This window comes from Typopeltis vanoorti, chromosome 3 (genome assembly GCF_054136105.1).
Source record: "Typopeltis vanoorti isolate ZY-2024b chromosome 3, IOZ_Tvanoo_1.0, whole genome shotgun sequence".
Classification (NCBI taxonomy): domain Eukaryota; kingdom Metazoa; phylum Arthropoda; class Arachnida; order Uropygi; family Thelyphonidae; genus Typopeltis; species Typopeltis vanoorti.
In genome coordinates this window covers 25,559,165-25,582,579 of record NC_143551.1, presented here as the reverse complement: position 1 = coordinate 25,582,579, position 23,415 = coordinate 25,559,165, and the positions used below count along the sequence as shown (strand labels likewise).

The 23,415-nt window shown below is 36.2% G+C and overlaps 1 protein-coding gene across 1 annotated transcript in view; it reads left to right on the top strand.

Annotated features, from left to right (window-relative positions):
* The window catches only part of LOC150108002 (U3 small nucleolar RNA-associated protein 6 homolog), an 88,464-nt gene that overhangs the window by 25,222 nt on the left and 39,827 nt on the right, over window positions 1-23,415 (top strand). Inside the window, exon 4 of the mRNA XM_090415568.1 lies at window positions 7,281-7,349. Within this exon, the coding sequence (XP_090271694.1) occupies window positions 7,281-7,349 (69 nt within the window). The remainder of the gene's footprint in view (window positions 1-7,280; window positions 7,350-23,415) is intronic.

The following is a 23,415-nucleotide window of genomic DNA, read 5'->3' as shown; positions in this document are numbered from 1 at the left end:
TCTCGTGCTACCCATATATAAAAAGGGAAATAAAACTGAATGTGAGAATTACAGAGGTAAGATATATGCAAGTATACTTGAGAAACGGTTGAGAAGGATTGTGGAAGAGAAGCTTGGTTAAGAACAAGCTGGATTCAGGCCAAATAGAGGCTGCCAGGATCAGATTTTCACTTTACGACAGATAGTTGAGAAATTATGGGAATATAACAAAGATCTGTATTTAAGTTTTGTAGATCTGGAAAAGGCATATGACAAGGTGCCAAGAGAGAGAAGCTATTTCAAACACTACAGTTATATGGAGTTAATGAGGCATTGTGTCAAGCAATGCATACTCTTTATTTGAGTTTTATGTCAGCAATTAGAATTGAAGGAAGTACAGGAAGATGGTTTAATGTTAAATCTTGTGTGACAAGGATGGACATTATCCCCTCTGTTATTCATTATCTATATGGATCACATTATGAAGGAAAGTGGTATTAAACCTGATATCGAAATTGGAGGTGTTAATCTGAGCTCTTTGCTTTATGCGGATGATGTTATACTTCTAAATAAATCCGCTACAAGTCTGCAAGATGCCCTGACTAAATCGAATAACTGTTGTAATAGATATGGTATGAAGCTCAGCATTAAAAAGATAAAGACAATGAAAATATCAACTGCATTGTGAATGGAGAACTTTTAGAAGAAGTAAAATATTTCGGCTATTTAAGCATGATTTTTAGTGAAGATGGTAAGTTAAATATGGAAATGGACAACAGAATCAACAAAGCTGGTATAGTATGAAGTCTACTGAATAAATTTATATGGAATAAGCGAGAAATTAGCCAAAACACTAAGTTAGCTGTATACAAGACAGTGTTTAAACCAATTTTAACTTATGGATTTGTGAGCTTGGTTAGAAGTAAAACACTTGACCAAAGACTAGAGACCACAAATATGAGAGTCCTGAGAAAGATTAGGGGGCATGAACAGATGGCATCAATGTCAATATCATATTAAAAACAAAGATATTAGGAAAGAACCTGATATTGTCAGCATCTGGAATGCATTAGCAGAGCTAATCTCAGGTGGTATGTACAATTAAGCAGAGTGGGAGAGGAAAGATTATCAAAACAAGTATTCTATCCCAGGTTGGCAGGAAAAAGTCCCAGAGGAAGACCAAGATATAGGTGGATTGATACAGTAAAAAGTGCCTTAGAAGATAGAAATATAAGGCCTGATAATATTGGAGTGTTGACATTTAACAGACTCATTTGGAGGAAAATTGTAGATAGGAATGATATATGAACGTAAACACAAGAAGGATATTTAATTAACCAAATATTTCGGTCTGGAAATAGCAGACCATCCTCGGTGGTATTACAAGAACAGTTTTAAAAAAATACAAGCTAAGCTAGAATACTAACAGTAGATCGTCAAAAATAGAACATGCCACGTGATGTTATATCACTAAGTATGAAACGGAATATTTTGAAGTAGAAACATGATTGAAAAAAAAAAAATTAATGAGTAATCTTGATTAGACTCCCAGATTTTTGATATAGATATAGAGTCATTACGATTCAGGTTGGGATGATGGAGCAAGGCCTCCACGCTTTCCTTGAACAAACATTCAAACCTATAATGGGATCTATGTAAGAGGCGAGTCCTGGACCAAATGATGCTGTGGTCAGTTTCAATCCCGTGTTGAGCCAATCCAGACTTTTCAGGTTTGTTGTGAAGAACGGAGGATTGATGTTCTTGGATTTGTTCTGGATTGGCTCAACACGGGATTGAAACTGACTACAGCATCTTTTGGTCCAGGACTCACCTCTTACATAGATCCTGTTATAGGTTTGAACGTTTGTTCATGGAAAGCGTGGAGGCCTTGCTCCATCGTCCCAACCTGAATCGTAATGACTCTATATCTATATCAAAAATCTGGGAAAGTCTAATCAAGATTACTCATTAAATTTTTTTTTTTTTTTTCAATCATGTCTCTACTTCAAAATATTCCGTTTCATACTTAGTGATATAACATCACGTGGCGGGTTCTGTTTTTAATGATCTATTAGTATTCTAGCTTGTATTTTTTTAAAACTGTTCTTACCACTGAGGATGGTCTGCTATTTCCAGACCGAAATATATGGTTAATTTAATATCTTTCTTGTGTTTACATGCATATATCATTCAGTCTTATGTCACAAGTATCCTTAAAACAGCAAATTGTAGATAGGAAGTTAGTAATGATGTAAATTTTTGATATAGTACTATCATATCCTGTACACCTCTTGAGGATATATATATATATATATATATATATATATATATATATCAGGAATTTGATGATAATGACAAACACAAATTTTAAAATTTGTTTGTTGTTCATATTCTTTTCATATGATATTCATCTTTTTCTTGCTGAAGACTTAACAGTGATTCCTTTCTGTTTCATATTCCTTGTGTAATAATCTTTTATCTGGAATCAGTGTGAAGCTATCAATCTCAAACTCTAAACAGCAACAACAACACAGTCAATACGACATTTTCTTATTCCTTGTTTTTTCTTCCTGAATTTATGCACTCCTTTATATTGAACATTGTTGTAGTAATGAATAGTCCATATCCTGAACAGAAATCTTTACCATGGTTATTAGTTTGTCTTTTTTTTCAGATTTTTCTGTAATATTTCTGTATTCCTAATATTCATTTCTCACTCTGCTATTTAAGGGGTATCAGAAGGAAGCAATATCAGATTATTGTTTAGCCAAGGTCAGAAAGTTTAGTCCTGGAGTTAGATGGATGAGTGGTATCATTAAGCAGGAGTTGCAAAAATAGAAAATGGTGTGTGTGTGTGTAGTGGGGGGGGGGGGTATATAATGAGGAGAAAGGTTTATCAGCAAACTCACTGGAAGTAGAAGGCACAAGAAAGGTAACCACCATGGTGAGGAAAGTAAAATCAGATTATGAAAAGAAATCCTTGAATTTTTTTTGCTATGTGGGAAGTTAAAGGAAGAATGATTTATGGAAATTAGTGATGGTAGCAAGTTGACAAAAGCAGACAGAATAATTGTGAAAAGCAGTTGCTTTTCACAAGATGCTGGGAAAAAAAAAGTGGTAAAATATTTCAAAATTATATACAGTATTATCCTGCTAATCCGAACCTCTTTAGTCCGAACCCTCCAGTAATCCGAACTGCGGTTTGAAAGAAAAAAAAAGTTTTATTTATTACATATTATTATTTTGTGTTCCATTATTTTTATTTAATAATTATTATTTTAACTATTGTTTTTTATTTTATTATTATTACAGTACATTATTTTTTTTTCATACTGTCGATTGTACGGTTACACCGTATAGGCCTATTTTGAGTTATTGTGTGTTCATGTTTGCTTTTTTATACTGTACAGTACGTACTGTATTGATGGCATGAATCACCACTGTTGAGCGTCATGGAAAAAACTGTGGCCTTCTAGAATTTACGAAGATAACTATGGTGATACACAAAAAGTGGAAATTCAAAATGTGCATAATTTGGTTAAAAATATAAATCCAAATGTTGAAAGTTCACAAATAGATGTTACAGAATGGATTACAGGTAGAACTGAAAATGAATTCGAAATCAAATCAGATGCTTAAATTATAAATATGACTCCACAGAATGAATTAGCAGACAATGATGACGATAAAGAATTCGAAGAAAAAATAGTAAAACACGAAGAAGCAGTTGGCAGTTTTAATATGTATATATAGAATGGGCTAAGCAGAATGATATTCCATTTCACAAAATTTTATTGCTAATGCAACTCCGAGAAGAAGCATTCAAAAAAAGTTTAGCTTCCAAGAAGCAAAATAAAATCAGTGACTTCTTTTACAAAGAAATAAAAAAAAAAAACTTTTTTGTGTGTTATTTTGCAAAACATTTTTTTATGTTATGTACAAGAAAGTGTAATAAAATTAGTTTAATCCTTTATCCAAGTGTGAACAAACAAAGTTTGTGCCTGAAAGTATCTTCAGGGCTGGGGTAAGGTGGTACAACACCAGGGCAACTCGTTGCAAAGGTGAAGAAAGCTACCAACACTCCTATCTCAGTATCTCCTATAATGCAAAACACATCTCCTTGCATATATGTCTAATGTTATTCATAAAGGGAAGGGCGACTACCCAGACTAGTTTCGACCTTTATTGAGGTCTCTTCAGTGGGAGCCAGGCCCAAGTGGAGATACCAGGCAGAAGCATTAGCAGGTCATCTCCACCTATAGGAGTTGCCAAATGGTGTGCCACCCTTTTTTTAATAAATTACTCTGGATTTAGAGAAAGATGTTGAAAGTTTATTTTTCACTTGGTTCGAGTATAATAAAATTAGTTTAATCCTTTATCCAAGTGTGAACAAACAAAGTTTGTGCCTGAAAGCATCTTCAGGACTGGGGTAAGGTGGTACAACACCAGCGCAACTCGTTGCAAAGGTGGAGAAAGCTACCAACACTCCTATCTCAGTATCTCCTATAATGCAAAACACATCTCTTTGCGGATATGTCTAATGTTATGCATTAAGGGAATTTAGGAGTGTTGGTAGCCTTCTCCACCTTTGCAACGAGTTGCCCTGGTGTTGTACCACTTTACCCCAGTCCTGAAGATACTTTCAGGCGCAAACTTTGTTTGCTCACACTTGGATAAAGGATTAAACTAATTTTATTATACTCGAACCAAGTGAAAAATAAACTTTCTACAAGAAAGTGATATTTTTTATGCAAATTAAGTTATGTACTGAACTATGCAATTTTATTAAATCAGAATCCTCAACAATACAGGTACATACAAACTGATTTTTTTACTAAAATAAACTTGTGTACTGTATTATTCTTTAAGTTTTATATTACAGTGTAAACTGTGTGTGATACTTTTTACTTCTTGCTATTTATAAGCCTGCTTGGTTACTGCACCTTTGTAATACCATTATTCTAATATTTTTATCTTTATTCTTAATTAGCAGTGTGTGCTTTCTCTCTTGTAACCTTTCTTGCTTGCATACTGTGTTTATCTACCTATCGCATTACAAGTCTTGTGCCTATGGATACTAGAAAATTTATTTTATTGAGACTGTGCCACTAATATCTTTTAACTGGCATAAAACTTAGTAATACGACTAGTTGATTTCTCTCTCTGTTTCTCTAACAAAAATTCCTTCAGTAAAACTTTACACAAACAGTCGTGGTCTATTTGCACTTAACTATATGCTTCGGCTATCTCACTTGGTTTCCCACTCACAAGTCCGATGTTTTTTTAAGGAACAGTGCACTGTAAAATAAACAATCAGGCAGCACTCTATAGACATATAATTAAAACACATTTTATTTACATTTAAAATAAGCAATAGGGAGGTTAGTTAATCTTCCCTCTTTACCTATCCTTTTGGTATAAAGAAAAAACAAATTTTCCCTTTTCAATATTAAATGACTATACAATATATATAATTACTCTGTTACTTCTATGCTTTAAAAAAATCAAATTGCCGAGAATAAGTTATTCATAAAGAGATTAGCTAGCTATGGGAAGCTATCTTACAATTTATATTCCAGTTAACAACAAATCAGAGGATTCTCTTATAGATATTTCTTATTACTATTTCTTATCAGTCCATCTATGATATATCTCCTAGATTACAAAAAGAATGTACATTAGAGGTTGGAACACACGGAGGCTCTTTGTCACGACACGTTCCAAAGGTACATCAAAGTCACTGGTTCTTCTTTCATCTTAGGCCTTGCTTCAGGGGGCATTTCGTCAGCATATTAGCGGTTCTTGGACTGCAATTTTTCGGGTACTCAAAAGCTCAGGCAAGAAGTTTCAGCATACAGGCTTGAAGATCGTTCTGCAACTTTTGGCTTCGGTTGACTTCCCAATTTTATTTCCTCTGGCGTGGGTTTGCCATAAAGTCTGTTTCTCTGGGTCAGTATGCTCCTGGTTCTCTGCCGACTGCCTCTGGCTCTCTTCGGTAACCGCTTTGCCTCCCCTTCTGTCAGCTACTGGATCTCGCCTCCACTTGACTGCCTCTGGTTCTCTGCCGAAAACTGACCACATCCTCTGCCGAAAACTGCTCACCGATGTTCGGCTCAGTCCTCTTTTATTTTCGCCTTCTCGGGATCTTGCACCAAGGGTTGTAAACCCTGAAGATATCCACAGTTCTCCTTGATCCTTTTGTTAAGGCCGGCCCGTTCTTTTTACTCCTCCGTGCACTCTTTTTCTTTGTCTTGTTGGGCAGCAGAAACTTCTCTGAAACTAGCAGACCTCTTTGATACTAGCTTTGAAGGTGCTCATGCGCAGAGCTTACAAACAATTTTCTCACACACTTAATCGTAAACAACTTTCTTGTGCTCTTATACATAGCTGTTATAAGTTCTGATGGCAAAGCATTGCCTTTGTTTTTGACATTCTAGAAACTAGTTAAAACAGTAAATACAATCAATTCCCATAGGGTTATTTACATTAATAAAATACATAGATACAAACAAGGTCATTTTTGTAACAGTTCTCATGAGACTTGACCTCTGTAAAAATCGATGTAAAGCGCTTTGGTATTTTTAAGCTACATCGCATTTCACAACAGTACAGTAGCATTTTTTCTACCAGTTACTTCATTTATTTATAGAATTAAATTGATGTACCATTAGAATCTGATTATTTTTGTCTTAAACACTAGTTATTGTGCCTCTTGGGGGAAAATTTACTAATCCGAACTTTTCGATAATCTGAACGAGCGTGGTTTTTATTAGTTTGGATCAGTGAGATACCACTGTGTAATGTATTGAACCATTTTACTGCTCCCCCCCTCTCCTATGCAAATATTCAGTTTTGACAGAAACTGAGAATAGGATGCTTCATCCTGCTGTGTAGTCTGCTGTGTCTCTCACTTGCATCTGTTCTTTTTAGGTTGTTGTCTTATGAGATGAAAAACGTGAATGACTTAAAAAAAGGGGAAAATCTTTTTCCATCTGTCTATGAAACAGGCTAACTTATCTTCTGTTGAAAAGATCTTATAAAGGTTCTAGCTTATCAAATACCTGGGATTCAAGTCCAGCTATTTTTAACCACAGAACATGGGTCATTACTGATCGAGCTATGTTAATCCATCCAGAAAGAAAATATATATATATAGACAGAACAAATGTAATAGATTCTTATGCATTTTATGAGAAATGAGCCTAATATTTGTAAGTATAAAAATTTACAAAAGACATTTTTAGATTCCAAAATTTTTGCATTCCACACTATATTTTATTCTTTTTTATATTTTTATATAGAAAATTGGATATACTTTCAAGAAAGAAATTGATCATTCTATTGCTAAAAGAATCAATAGACTGTTTAAGGTAAGTTTCTTTTATCAAATGCACAGTAGTAAATTTTCAAATAGCACCTTTTACTATGTTCTTCCAAATTTCATAGGGTGGTATTTGAAAATTTACTATTTTGCATTTGTATATATATTTAAAAAAATTTTTTTTTTCCACTTAAGAAATAAATTTTAAAATTCATTTTATTTTGGACCAGTTATATAGTGATAAATGTCATAAGTCCATAGAAAACAAAAATAATGAAAGAATAATTTAGCAGGTATTTGTCAAGAGTGAGATGTTCTGAATTCAGTAAATGCCAAAAATGGTGTTTTTAATTTTTTTTTCTAGTATTGCTTAATATAAATGAAACTATTTTATTAAGTGTACAAAAGAATCTGATGGGGAGGGGAGTACAGAAAAGATGATTAAATCATACAGCTATTTTGTGGATGATTTTTGCATAGAGTTGCATTTTAATGGAGAAATGCATTCTTAATTGAATGAAAAATATGAACCTTTTCTTTTTCAATAATTATTTAATAACAATACATTTTTTAAATGAAATAAACTGCATTAGAAATATTTTACTTGACATCATCCAAATATATATCTTTTAAACTTACCTCAGTGAGTTTCAATTATCATGATGGAAGAAGATTTGAAGGGAGTTGGCATATTGCTTGTATAACAGTAGCTGGATGTGTATTCTTTCATAATAGTTTTTTATGATTTCATAATAATTTTACATATCATTTCTGGGACTTCTCATTTCACCTTATGTGTTAAGCCCAATGGCCTGTCATGGCTAATTAACTTTGCCTTTTTAAGAAAACCTAATTAATACTCTGATAAGGCAATCAATCCAATCTGTAAAGTGTATTATATCTATAAATTGTGTGAATTCTCTGGCTGGTTTGCCTGTTTGCAGGATGAAAAACCTGAGTTTCCAGGAGAAAAGTGCTGCTAACTATATAGAGACTGGATAAGTCACCTTCAGTTGAACTGTTGTTTGTGCCCTAGATGGAGTTAAAACATAGGTCTTTCTGTCCAAAGAGTGTCATTGTTAGTGACTGAGCTATAGAGGCTCATGGGACTTTATGGTTGGTAATTAAATTTGTTTGCTGTTGCATTCTAAAAGTGATTTAGAAAAAAGAGTTGTGTTGTCTGTGAATATAATGAATTAAAAGTGAACCACTGACATAAAGTGACAGTGGCTATTGTGTAGTTATGCAATTTTTCATGCAGATGACTTAAGAGAGAATCCAGAATGGTATGTCCACGTCTTACCCAGTTTCTTCTACTTGTTTTAAACAATAACCATGAAATTTGTATCCTGGAAGTCCATTAAACCTCCAACATGATGGCTCCAGAATTTTTAATCCTTCTTAGTGTTGTCAATACTATTTTAATGCTTCCATTATTTTGTCTCTATCACTGACATCTTCAGAGAGTACAACTGAAACATTACACATACACACATAAAGGCAACAATACTAAATGAAACACATGAATATGACTAAAGTCCAATCTTGTTTGTATTGCATCCTCTATTCTATGAGTATTTGTAGGAATCCTAGGATGTATATTGGAACTTTTCACAATTAATGTTTCCCAAATTTTGGGAAGTTTCTTGCAACCATTGATTTCTGAGTGCTGCTGCAGATTCCAAAAAAACAGTCTTTCTTTAAATTTACCGTGATGGTGGTTTTCTTCAAGAACATCCTGTGAGTGGTATCCAATACATAGCGTGCAAGACCAGATTGACCATAGTCATGAAGAACAGTATAAACAGATGCACCATTCATTTAGATTATTCATCTAAACAGCTGGGCGCTGATCTACCTGTCTGTTTAAAGTATGTCAACTTGCAGGATCAGGGTACTTTATATATTCCAGGAATTGAGAGAGAGAGAGAGAGAGAGGAGGGAGCTGAGATTAGGGTAGCAAGTTTCTAGTGGGGCTTAAAAGCTGTTTAGAAGTGTACTTTTTTAAAGACTTGCTATTTTTTCTGTACTTCTGTATTTTTTCTGTGTGGGGGGAGACTGAGTCTGTAGCTTGTTTTTCAAAATTTTCTATGTAAAAATTAGCAGGTGAGAGGGAGGGGATACCCATAGCAGTTCCCTCTGTCTGTTGTAAAATTTGTTCCTTCAAGAAAAATAGCCAGAATTGATGGCAAAGGAAAAGAGATATAAGATATTAGAAGGAAAAGCATTTTTTAAGTGTTATGATTTCCTTCAAGAGAATATTGGTAAACAGTGAGGTGATGTCAAAGCTTACCAATGTATTATTTAAAGTTAGATTTTTAATAGAGGTTTTAAAATGGATAGAGTTTTTTTTTTATATAGGATGTGGTATAACCAGTGAGGGATAAGAAAGTATGTTAGCTGTTTTGACAATTTGTAGCATGGAGCATCAATGGCATCTACTATAGGTCTTAGGAGGAAATTGGGGTTGTGGATTTTAGGTAAACTGTATATCTGGGAGGGATATGAGAACTGAAGAATTTGAGTTTTTTTGGGATGTCAGGTAGCCAGGAAGATATTTTTTTAAATAGGCTTATTAATTTTTTAACCTGCATTTGGTGGGATCATAATAGGATGTAGGTAGAGCAATCTTGGAGAATAATGTTATTTTCTGATTATATTCAATGGTTTTAAGGATGACTGTGGCATTACCCTTATCTGCTCTGGTGATGGCAATACTTTTATCTGTTTTGTAACTTTCTGAGAGCAATAAGTTGGCCAGAAAATAGATTATTTTTCAAAGGCAAAGTCTGGGAAAGAATATTGGTGACATCAACTCTGATGTTGTTTGCTATTTCTGGAGCTAATGACAGCTTCCATGTTCTACATTGTATATTAAGTCTAGCACTGGCACTTTTTTTTCAGTGCTACACAAAATTATGGCCAAGATTTAGAGCACTGATGATTAATGAGGATGACATAAATGACAGAATAATATTAAAAATGAAGATATTAGGAAGGAACTTCAATTGTTAGCATTCCATGTTGTGCAAGCAGAACTAATCTTAGGTAATATGATTACTTAAACAGAATGAGAGAGGAAAAGTTAGTAAAACAGGTGTTTGATGACAAAATGGTAAGGAAAATACCTAGAAGAAGACCAAGGTCTAGCTGGATTGCAGCCAGAAGTACTCTGGAAGACAGAGATAAAAGATACCAGAAAATTGGAGTGCTGCCAGTAGGCTAATTTCGAGGAAAATTGGTGATAGAAGATTAGTAATAAAGTAAATGTACTCATATAGCACTGTTATTATATCCTGTGCAACCTTCAAAGATATCTAAGAGGAAATTGATGAAGATAATGACAAATCTGGTGTGAAAATCAGCAGTAGAAAGATGAAAATTATGAATGTAACAGGAACATGGAAAAATAACTACATTTTTGTTGGAGAACCTATAAAAGAAGTACAATTTTATCTATTTTAGTACTATTTTTAGTGAAGATAGCAAACTAGCTTTGGAAATATAATAAGCAAAGCTAGTGTGATGGGCTGCCCATTGAATAAATTTATATGGAATGTGAGCTGAAACACTAAACTAATATCAGTATAGAGTTCATTGTTGAAACCACTTATGAACTGAGGAATTCATAAGTGGTTTCAACAATGAAACCACTTATGAATTAGAATGGGGGGGGGGGGTGGGGGGGGGGGGGGGTGGGGGGGGGGGGGGGTGGGGGGGGGGGGGGGTGGGGGGGGGGGGGGGTGGGGGGGGGGGGGGGTGGGGGGGGGGGGGGGTGGGGGGGGGGGGGGGTGGGGGGGGGGGGGGGTGGGGGGGGGGGGGGGTGGGGGGGGGGGGGGGTGGGGGGGGGGGGGGGTGGGGGGGGGGGGGGGTGGGGGGGGGGGGGGGTGGGGGGGGGGGGGGGTGGGGGGGGGGGGGGGTGGGGGGGGGGGGGGGTGGGGGGGGGGGGGGGTGGGGGGGGGGGGGGGTGGGGGGGGGGGGGGGTGGGGGGGGGGGGGGGTGGGGGGGGGGGGGGGTGGGGGGGGGGGGGGGTGGGGGGGGGGGGGGGTGGGGGGGGGGGGGGGTGGGGGGGGGGGGGGGTGGGGGGGGGGGGGGGTGGGGGGGGGGGGGGGTGGGGGGGGGGGGGGGTGGGGGGGGGGGGGGGTGGGGGGGGGGGGGGGTGGGGGGGCAAAAATCATCCACAAGATAGATGTATGATTTAATCATCTTTTCTGTACTCCCCTCTCCATCAGATTCTTTTGTACACTTAATAAAATAGTTTCATTTATATTAAGCAATACTAGAAAAAAAAAATTAAAAACACCATTTTTGGCATTTACTGAATTCAGAACATCTCACTGTTGACAAATACCTGCCAAATTATTCTTTCATTATTTTTGTTTTCTATGGGCTTATGACATTTATCACTATATAACTGGTCCAAAATAAAATGAATTTTAAAATTTATTTCGAGGAAACGTGAGAAAGATCGTATCGAAGCTAAATTCCGACATTAGCATGTCATGCAATTTGTTACCTTTCAGTGAGAATAGCGCAACTTACTAAAATTAGGGCTCTTTTCAGGTTTTGAAATTAATCCATTTCGAATATCGGACTCTTTCCTTTCAAACGGCTGGTTCTTTAACATGGTAGCCTATGGGAGACCGCAGCGGACGCATTAATGCGTGAGCGGGTAGCTCGTCTTCGTTCGCTACCAGAAATGACGTCACGGTAAGGGGGATGAACCGGAAATTACATCAGATTGACGTCATGGTGACGCTCGTATCTCTTTCTCTCCGTCGCTGTCGATGACTAGCATAGCGGCCGTGGTCTCCCTATGTGGCTGTAGTTACGATCGGTCGCTTGCGTGCATATGCGGCCGAGCACACGCGGCATGTTTGCGTTTTACGGTATATGTCGCCATACGCGGCCAGGGTGAAAAAAGCTTCCCGCACTTGTGATTTTCGTTTCCGAAAAATAAATAAAGGCCCATTGCATCCCTGCTAATAAGATATTTGAAGTAGTCGAAAGAAGTAGAAAAAAAATCTTGCAGTTTTAAGCCAAAGACAAAAGCGAAGACCATGTGAATAAAATACCATTGGATAAATTTTTGATATTAAAAAGGCTCGCAATCGGAAACCTCGAGTAATGCAGTTTAACACCATTTATTGTTCATAAAAAAAAATCGTTCCTAAAATTGAAATGTGAGACCCATATAATCTTATTTTGTAAGGAAAGAAAGCAAAATCTCTAAAATCTTCACTACCAGAGATACTAATAGGTCGGTAGTTAGACCCATCAGTTTTTGCACCTGTCTAACCAACCTTGTGTAATGGAACTATCATACATTCCTTCCATTCCTGGGGTATCATTTCTGAGCTGAGACTCAAGTTATACAAATGTGTGAAAGGTGTAGCCAATTCAGCTGAGCATTCCTTTAGCAGACGGGCTGATATTCCATCTGACCCTATTGGCAAATTTTTATCCAGGATATGCAAGAGCTCTTCAATCTCATTTTCATGAACCTCTAACTCTTCATCCAGAGCTGAGACTCAAGTTATACAAATGTGTGAAAGGTCTAGCCAATTCAGCTGAGCATTCCTTTAGCAGACGGGCTGATATTCCATCTGTCCCTATTGCAAATTTTTATCCAGGATATGCAAGAGCTCTTCAACCTCATTTTCATGAACCTCTAACTCTTCATCCAACGTACCAGTAGCGCTGTGCACCATGCTACATACACCTGGTTGATATATCTTAGCCAAAGTGAGCACTCATTAACTGAACAATCTCCTTAACTTCCGACACTCGTGTACCATCTGCATTCAATAGTTATTCTTCTACATTCATTCTTTCTTTTGCTTGCGGCATGACGATATAACTCTTTCGGATTTGTTTTAGCTTGAATGGCCAATTTCTTTTCATAATTGGTTTTAGCTTTTCTCACAATACTCATTACTTTTCTGGTCTGAGCTTTATATATTTCATAACTCTTCTTACTCTTATTCTCATGATATTCTTTCCACATCATCTTCTACTTGTGGATCGCTTGCTTAATAAGACTGCACATCTATTTCGCTCCCAAACAATTTATTCTTCGAACATTAGGGATATATTGAGATACTGCCTCATTCAAGCATTTTTTCAAAAATTCCAATGCATTGCTGACATTTTTTCCATTCACTAACTGATACCATGGGACCAAAGATAGTATTTTCCTAAGTTAATAATAATTTCCAGCTTTGTAGTTCAGCATGTAACCTGTTTTAATTGAAGCTGCAATACAATAGATACTTCCCAAGAAGGTACAGCGTGATCACTGTCGCGAATTGGTGGTAAAATAGCCACGTTTCTTGACAGAGATCCCTTCTGTGTCTATGAGCAAATCCAACACTATTTGACCTCGTGTTCCTTCTTTCACATGCTGCTTGAGAAAGTTGTCTCGCCGCAATTCAATAGATTCCTGTTCTTTCTTATCATGAGATTTTTCTTCTACCCAATCAATTTTGGAATAAAGTTACCCATAAGGCTAAACTGGCGATGCATTTCTTCGTGCCCTACAACTGAGCTGCCATACATTTCGTAGCAACACCCCACCATATATTTCATTCTGTTAACCTCCACTTCACACCAGATAGACTCAAACTCATCGCCACATGGAACAATTGTTACCATCATTGTTTTCTTGTATTTCTACCCTAACTGGACTTAAGTCATCTGATATCATTAGTAGCACTCCTCCTCCTCCTATCTCTTGTCATTCCTAAAAAAATATATCTGTTACACTCGATCCCACTTACCATATCTGATTCTGATAGCCAGGTTTCACTAATGCCAACAATCTTAGGTCACATCGTATTCAATAAAGCAACAAACTCAACACCTTTGTTTCTAATGCTCCTGGTGTATAGACATAACAAATTACGACCTAGCCTATTCTTATAATTAGATATGCAATCTATTTGGTCTTGTTCTAGAATTTTCTCTTTTCCCTCCCCAGACACACTTAAAAGGTCCGAACCAAAAGCATATTTTTCCACTCCTTCGCCATATACATAACCATGTTTCAAGGCATTCATATCTTTATCACGTTTGTATACCATAGCTGAACTTTCACACACATTTTTCCTATTCCTCCCTTGATGATCCAGGGAGAAATGAGAAATTCCTAGTTTCCCTGACTCTCTGCATTGGGTCTCATACCAAGAAGTAATTTCTTCAGGTTTCTGATTCCAAATGAATTCAATTGCAGGCTGTCATTCTTATACAAATCTTTTCTGCCATCAAACACACCCCACACATCTAAAAACTCACATCCATATCTTCTACATAGCCTGCGCGTGAAATTGTTTGCTACCATTGCCCTCCTTCTTAACTCAGTACTATAATATCTAGGTAGTAATCCTACAATTTTTACTCTCTCAGATTTCTTTCTCGCTTCTTCCAACAGGCCTTTCATATCTTCTCTCATACTATGTTTGTCACCACTTAAATTATTAGTACCTACCAACATTACCATTTCTTTCACATTTCTTTTTTGGTTTTCAATTACTTTTGTCATATTTTTAATTTTTGCTACCAAGAAACTAGAAGTGGTGACTCATTCAGCAAGTGCAAATTTTAAAATTGAGTCACCATACCATATTACCTCTTTTTTCTTAGATATTAACTGACTAACCTTGTTGTTATTAATATTTTGGTTTCCGTGTTCAGTATTTTCCTGCCTGTTCTTGTTCTCATCCTTTTTCTTATCCTGTCAAAGTTCAGACAAACGTTTTTCCACCTTTTCCAATTTCCTAGTCGATTTCCTAATAATTCCTTTTAACCAAGCTTTTTCTAATGACAACATATGCTCAGATAAATTATTATCATCACTGCAGCAGTGCTTTTGTTCAGGACAAACGTTCTCCTCAGTAGCAACAACCTTAGCTTTAGCCATTGCCTTGTTACACCGAGTTTTTGGCACCATTTTTAAGAGTAGTAAAAACTAATAATATTTCTGAAATTATGTTATCAAATGCTTTAGAACAATAACTACACTAAAAAACTACAATAAAATACTAAAAATACACAAGTAAATCTAAGAAAACACTTAATAAATCAACATACATCACAAATCCTTCAGGAGTTCTCTGACAGTACGTCTTTTCACCTGCTAACCTCGACATCAGACTCCAATTATCAAGGATAAAAAATAAATATTAGTTTCAAAAAAATACTATAATACTATTATAGTATTTATCTCACAGAAAACCATATAGAATAACTAACTGCACTGCACTGCACTTCTCTACTCCTGTAGAACTAAGCTGCTTGTGCTGTTCAGTATCCACACAATTTAATTCCATGCAATTTCAGTCATTGTGCATGCACCAGCATGTGTGATACATATCTTCGATTGACTTTAGTTGTTAAAAAATGCACATCAAAGCCTCACTGCAACTCTGCATAGAAAATCACATTATTCTCTTTTTCATATATATATACAGCAATCCCTCAATTAGTGCGCCTAATGTGTTCTTTAAAACAGGCACATTAATCAAATATAATAACCTATGGGAAAAAGTATAATTCGTTCCTGAAATTTCTTTTTTGAACCTTAATTTTTTTTATAAAAGAATTAAGGTATGTCTCAGGGCCTAGTTAAAGGAAAACCATAAAGCTGAAAGACAATAAAACATATTCAGAATATAAATTTTATTATTCTACTTCTTAACAAAGAATTGAGCTAACGTAGTTTGGCAGGCATGTTGTTTCTTTTTTTCATACAACCGACAATATGGCCCTATTGCCTCTTCTACTCTTCTGCAAATTTTACTGCTTCTCTCTTCATCAGGGTCAGCCTCTAAGCATTGCTGCTTAAAAACTTCGATTGTACAAAAAATATTTTCAAATTGTTTCTCTGAAATCTCTTTTGGCTGACTATCAGTGGTTAAATTTTCTTCATATTCTTCGAGATCTTCCCGCTGTGCATCTAAATTTAGCAGGTTGGAATCACTCAATTCTTCAGAATGAAATTTAATTAACTCTTGACTTTATCATTGAAGGGGAGAAAGAAATGAAAGACGTACGAATTGGTCACCAACACACGAAATCACGTGCTTTATAGATAAAATTTCCCAACTGTTATACAAGCAAAATAGTTACCATTTTAAAAACTACAATGATCATAAAAGAGAAGTTAATTTTCCGACGTGTAATAATAAACAACTCATCCCAGAAGACTGATTGATTACCCTATTATCAGAATGGATTCTCCTTTTTTGTGACAAGTGCAGAAGTGTCAAAGGGTCTTGAATCTGTGGGTGTACTATAGCAGACGACATAAATTTTGGCAGTAAAAATTTGGAACATAGTATACATAGTGTACATAGAAGTAGTGTAGTATGCCATTAAAAATAACTTTGTAAAATGTTTTAAATCGGTAAATAAATTATTTCATTCTGGCAAGTGATTTTTTAAAATAGTTAGGCATAAAAATGTATAGACAGAAAATTTTTAAAATCTGTGACATTTATTTTTAAGATGTATATGGTGCACTAATTGAATTTAGGTATCGAAAAAAAATGACGCACTAATCGAGAGATTACTGTATATATATAATCATATGTGCTTCGATTAAAAGCACTCACTTTATCTGATTTACAGTTGCACTCAATGTCCTGATATTTGTAACAGTTTGTGATTAATTATTTCAAATAAATAAATAACTGCTCAAAAAGTTTTTCTTCATGAATTTGTCAGATGTGCAGCACACCTAGCACACTTTGAATATACATACCTGAATGCTGTAAAAAGCTATGAGTACTTTTTTTGGGTATAGCTGAGTAGTAGTAGGGGGGGTCACTTCTGACCAAATGCTTCCGGTGGGCGTGGCTTTCCCTGAGGGTATATGTGTCAATGGCTTCAGCTTGGAGTTTCTGACCAAATGCTTCCGATGGGCGTGGCTTCCTGACGTCATTGTGAGTGACGTCATGAGTTTGGAATGTTTGGAATTTCCATGTGGGCAAGTGTGTGAATGGCTTCAGTTCTTGTGTTTTGGTTCGCGTATGGGATTATGGGTGATGGTTGAGATAAGGATTCGTGTTGTGATTGGTGGGACACTTCTGACCAAATGCTTCCGGTGTGCATGGCTTTGTGGGTGTGGAATGTTTGGTTGTTGTCAGATGAATATCAGTGACGTCATTTGTTATTTGTAAATAAATGTCGTCATTTGTAAATAAGTGACGTTATTATTTTGAATGGAAAGGATGATATTAGTGGATAAGAAATCGTGTTGTCATTGGTGGACACTTCTGACCAGATGAAGATCAAGATAAGATAAGGAATCGTGACGTGAAAGTTTGTTGTTATTGAGTTTGGAATTTCGCTGGGGCCCTCGTCTGTCGGGGACATCACGTGGTGTGATGGGTGATATTTAGAGATAAGAATCGTGACGTTATGTCTTTGTGCGGTATTTTGGTTTGGCTATGGAATTGTGGGCTATGTTTTGAGATAAGATATCTTTGAATTTTCCCAGGGTGACACACATCCGTCATTGTCGTCTATGGGAATTCTTAGAGTATGTCGTGATGGCTGTTGTGATTAGATTTTTCTGAATAATTAATTATATACTGGTGTCACTCAAACATACGGTTTTTTTATTATTATTTTATTTTATATAGATGTTTGTACTAATTTTCCAATACATTTGGGGTATTTGTTTCCTGTTAAAGGGTGGGAATTCTTAGAGTAAGTCGTGATGGCGGCAGTCTTTCGAGCTTTTCTGAATAATTAATTATATACTGATGTCACTCAAACACACATACTTTTTTTTTTCCATACCTCATCTGTATTTTCTTCTATATTCATATTCTAATCAAGTTCATATTTTATTCATAATTCATCCGGATATTTTGATTTGTCTAAAAGTAAGATCTTAAAGTTCAATAAATAAATAAATAAACAAATCGTGTGTGTATTCATGGTTATTTCAAAAGTGTTCTTTTAAGTTTACATATTTATTTCACAGATATTATTTACATTGCAATATGCAAGAAATAGGAATTGAATTTACATATATCACCAATGCAAATGGTATTTTTCTTGGCGTAACATTTCTTTGAAAAAAAAAAAAACTTACATTTCTTTCCAGAATGGGAACATCGTGGTACTATCTAGGTTTTCTGAATATTCCAAATTGTTGATTAACATATATTCACAGAACACAAACACAAATCTGAAAAGACTTTTCATTATAGGTTACTGTGGCTAACATATATTCACACCACAAAACACACAAAACATAGGAGTTGAAAGATATTTCTGTAAATAACCAGAAAAGCTAGTGGACTACTTAATTTACTTTAGTATCCGTTTGCTTCTCTGTATTAATTCATTCTCACGGGTGCCCATCGTTTGGTGGGAAACTCTATGCGCCGTTTTGTTTAGGGTAAGTGTTATTTCCGGTTTCGAATTCCGATTGCTGTTAGAGTATGGAATTCAGACAAGTGAAATTTTTATTTATTTTTTTTTTTTCAAATTGATTGGTTATTTTCTGTATTTTACTTTTACAGGTCATATTCTAACAGAATAACTGAGCAGAATTAATAAATATATAAAGTATATGAGAATTTATTTTCCAACACTGTATATTTCTCATTAAGTCTTTTCTTATCCGCTCGCCTTTTGTTGTACGTAGGTGAGAAATCGTGTGTTTTGTTTCGAACTCTTGGTTTCCGTTGGGAAATTACCAATATAACTATTTATTTTACCTTCGATTCCTTGTGCTCTTAACCTATTTCTGTAAGTAGAATTTATTTGTGAATTATTTTCCCACACTGTTAATTTTCATTAACCTTTTTTTGTAGATAACTGAGTGACTCATTTCCGATCAGTCGGTCATCGTTCTTTTCTTAGCGGTTACTTCAAAGGTAAAATTTTTCTCAGGGATGTGTATTAGTCAACTTTCTGATCGGTAGCAAAGGTTCGTAATTTGACCTTGTGTGATCGATGAGAACTAAGTTATTCATTGTCACATGATGTGATTTTTGGTTTTCCATTGGTTCTAATTTTTTTATAAATAGACTAAAGGGTCGCTCTTTGGTTCCAATTTGAGTTTCTAGTAGTTACTTTCTAGTAGTATTTGTAACAGTTGTATGCATTCAGAAGATTATTATAGTTTCAAAATGAGTTTTCCTGGAGAAAAGGTAAGTTAATTTTGTCATTTTATAGCAATGTCATATGAATTTTAGTGACTACATTAGCGATTTTGTCTATAAAGTTATAAGGTGGTTTTTGCAATGGAAAATAAAAATCATGTTCATGATATTCATTCTGTTTTGTGTTAAGTGAAATCCCATAAGTCATATATATATATATATATATTTTTTTTTTTTGATTGGGAAAAGATATTGAGTGTAGTTATTTAGTAATATTGTATTAGTGAAACCATCGCATAGTGTCGAAATTGCTAATAAATTATGATGAGTAACATTTAATTTATTTTTTGGTTATTAGGATTTTTTGGGGGAAAATTTTTTGAGGGGTGATGTTTAGTAAAAGTGTGTTAGTGAAACTCTTATGTAGTATTGAAATTGCTAAAATCACCTTGAGTTTTTATTTCTAAACGATATTTCTGAAATCTAGAAAGTAATTTTTATTATTATTATTTTTTTTTTAATAGCGATCATCTGTTATTCGGTTTATTGATGGTAATGGGAATATATCCAATCATCAACCCACCATTGTAGAGGTAGATTTGACTGGAGAAAATGAAGAAATCACAGGACGTGGTATTAATTCTAATATAACAATCGCTGGTGTGGCTGGAGGAAGTCGCGACCCTCCCCAAAATTTATATGATTCACATTCAGTTACTGGATGTGAAACTAAACTCTCTACGTCTACTACTATCGAACCCTCACTCTACAGGGACTTTTATACTGTTTCGGTGGCCCGATCACGTAAATCTATCAAGTATCAAACTCGACAATTAGAGTATCAAGTTCGATTTCGTGATCTGGAACTCTTTTCACCAGAGTGTTTTTTTGATATTTTTCGAGATATGCTTAATGAGATCATTCAGCGTTTATCGGGTTCTGGAACTTTTTCTCACGTTCGGTTGGGTGTTAGTGCATCCAGTTTAGAAAGCAACATAAACTTACCATTTATGTTGCTTTCTGAACTAACTATCAAAAGAATAGTTGATGCTTTTTATGCTGTCGCCCAATCGAAACGTGAGTTTCTTTTGGCAAATGATCTGATTATCGACGTCATTCTTATCAATATCAGTAACAATGGTGGTGGAAGAAGCAATGTTAAAAGAAGAACGCTGCTTAGCCTGGATGAATTTGTGAAAATAAAAAAAGCTATTGTGGAAATTAACAACAAAGACAATCTTTGCATGGCCCGAGCACTTGTTCTGGGTGTTTCTTCACACACTGATGATGTTGCAACATACAGACAAGTGCGTTTAGATAGAAAAAAGTTACAAACAAAGAGGGCTTTAACTCTGCACAAAATTGCTGGGGTTCCGCTCATTTCTTGCGGTATTCCAGAAGCAGATCTCTTTCAAAAGCATTTGACTCCGGAATACCAAATCGTAATTTTTTCAGCAGATGCTGATTTTTCTGTGGTATTTCGGGGCCCAAATGCAAATAAACAGATCTGTCTTTTATACCGCAACTCTCATTATGATTTAGTGCGTAGTGTGTCAGCTCTGTTTGGGAATAGCTATTATTGCCCCAGTTGCTTTCGGACATACAGCACTTCTATCAAATTGCAAATGCATAGATGCAAAAATATATGCATCCGCTGCCGCACAAACGCCAGTCATAGTGTGCGGGACCTACTTTTGTGCAAGTCGTGCAATAGATTTTTCTACGGCAACGAATGTCTGAATTTGCACATACAAAATAATATTTGTTCAAAACTCCATCGTTGCGGACAGTGTTTGACTACTTTCTCTACAGATAAAAGTCACGTCTGTCCACCTGAAAATTTCTGCAACTACTGCAAATCAGTTCACCCAAAACAGAAATGCTTTGTGCAAAAATCTGAGGTCTCAAATAAACAAGTTTCTATGGTTTTTTTTGACACAGAAACTATAGCTAAAAATCATCGTCATGTACCAGTATTATGTATAGCTGATTTCGGTAGTCACGAACGCGAGTTTTGGGGTGAAAACTGTGTGGGTCAATTCCTAGACGAGCTGTTTTCTGTCAAGAATATTATGAAAAGAGATCGAGATGGTAAAATCCTTCGGACTGTCAAACCAAAATACGAAAATATTCGTGTAATTGCACACAATTTTCGTGGTTTTGACGGGTATTTTATTTTGGAATATCTTTTTTCAAAAAATTTCCAACCCCGTGTAGTGTTTGACGGATCGAAGATACTTGCTATCTATTATGACCCTTTAAACATCATATTTCTTGACAGTTTTTCCTACATAAGTGTCGCTCTTAGGAAACTGCCTGCTATGTTTGATCTCCCAGAAGTTCGTAAGGGTTTCTTTCCTCATAAGTTTCACACATCCGATTCTCTGGATTATCGTGGAGTCATCCCCGAAAAATCATATTTCCAGCCGGAATTTATGAATAAAGAAACTCGTACAGAGTTCGAGACTTGGTACGAAAATCGGCTAGACACTGAATACTGTCTGAAAGCGGAACTTTTAGCTTATACGAAAGATGACGTGCGTGTTTTGCGAGACAGTTGCAACACTTTTCGCACTCTCTTCATACAGCTCACCCAGATTGATCCCTTTCTCCATGACATTACAATTGCAGGAGTATGTTTGAGAGTATTTCTCCAAAACTTTTTGAAACCTAACACATTGGCCATACTTCCTGCTCGGGGTTACATAGGGGCAAACGTGCAAAGTCGAAAGGCTTTGGCTTGGCTCAAATGGCAAGAACAACAGAACAACATAACCATACAACATGCACGTTCTGTGGGGGGAGAAGTCCGCATCGGACCTTATTTTGTCGATGGGAAATGTGGAAGTTTAATTTTTGAATATTACGGCTGCTTCTTCCATGGTTGTCAGTTTTGTTACAAGCCAAATACATTCCAACCATACAGAAATACAAACATGATAACCCTTTTTGAGCAAACAAAGGATCGCGAAAACTATTTTCGTAGCCAAGGATTCGATGTTATCTCAATTTGGGAATGTCAGTTTAATGCAGAAATTTCTGAAAACACAGCCTTGAAAACCTTTATTGCTGCTCTTAATATTCCAGATCCCATATTACCTCGTAGTGCTCTGCATGGTGGCAGAACCGACTGCTACAAAATGTATCACAAAATTCAGTCAGAAGGGGAAGTTATTCGCTATTTGGACTTCAATAGCCTTTATCCATGGGTTATGAAATACCAGGTATTTCCTATGGGGCATCCCGAAGTTATTATCGATAATTTCGACTATTCTCCTGGGGTATACTTTGGTATTTGCCATGCAAAAGTGGAAGCACCTACTGATCTCTTTTTGCCGGTTTTGCCCATCACAGTTAACGAAAAATTAATCTTCCCCCTGTGTGGAAAGTGTGCTTCCGAAATGGCCCCATTATGCTCTCATACGGATCGATCATTTACAGGTTATTGGTGCAGTCCAGAGTTAGATTTAGCACGTTCTCGCGGTTATAAAGTTATTGAATTTTACGAGGTGTGGCATTTTTCTCAAAAATTTGAAGGGGAAGAAAACTTCTTTGCTCACTATATTGATACCTTTCTGAAGCTGAAACAGGAAGCATCTGGATGGCCTGAAGGTCAAAACCGACAGGCTTATCTGGACGAGTTTTTGCTAAGGGAAGGTGTTATGTTAAACAGTGAGCACATTAGTAAAAACCCTGGTAAACGTTCACTTGCTAAGCTTTGTTTGAATTCTCTATGGGGAAGGCTTGGCATGAGAATGTTAAGAACTCAGACCCAGGTGATTTCCTCTTATGAAGACCTCGTAGAACTTTTTTTAGATAACAGTAAAGTTATCCAAGATGCCAGGTTAGTTTCAGAAGAGCAGATGATGGTTGCCTACTCGCCTGTTGAAGGCACTGAGCCTGAAAATAGGAAAGGGAATGCTGTCATCTCCTCATTTGTAGCTGCCTACGGTAGGATAAAGTTATACGAGGTCATGGAACCTTTGCAAAGACGGC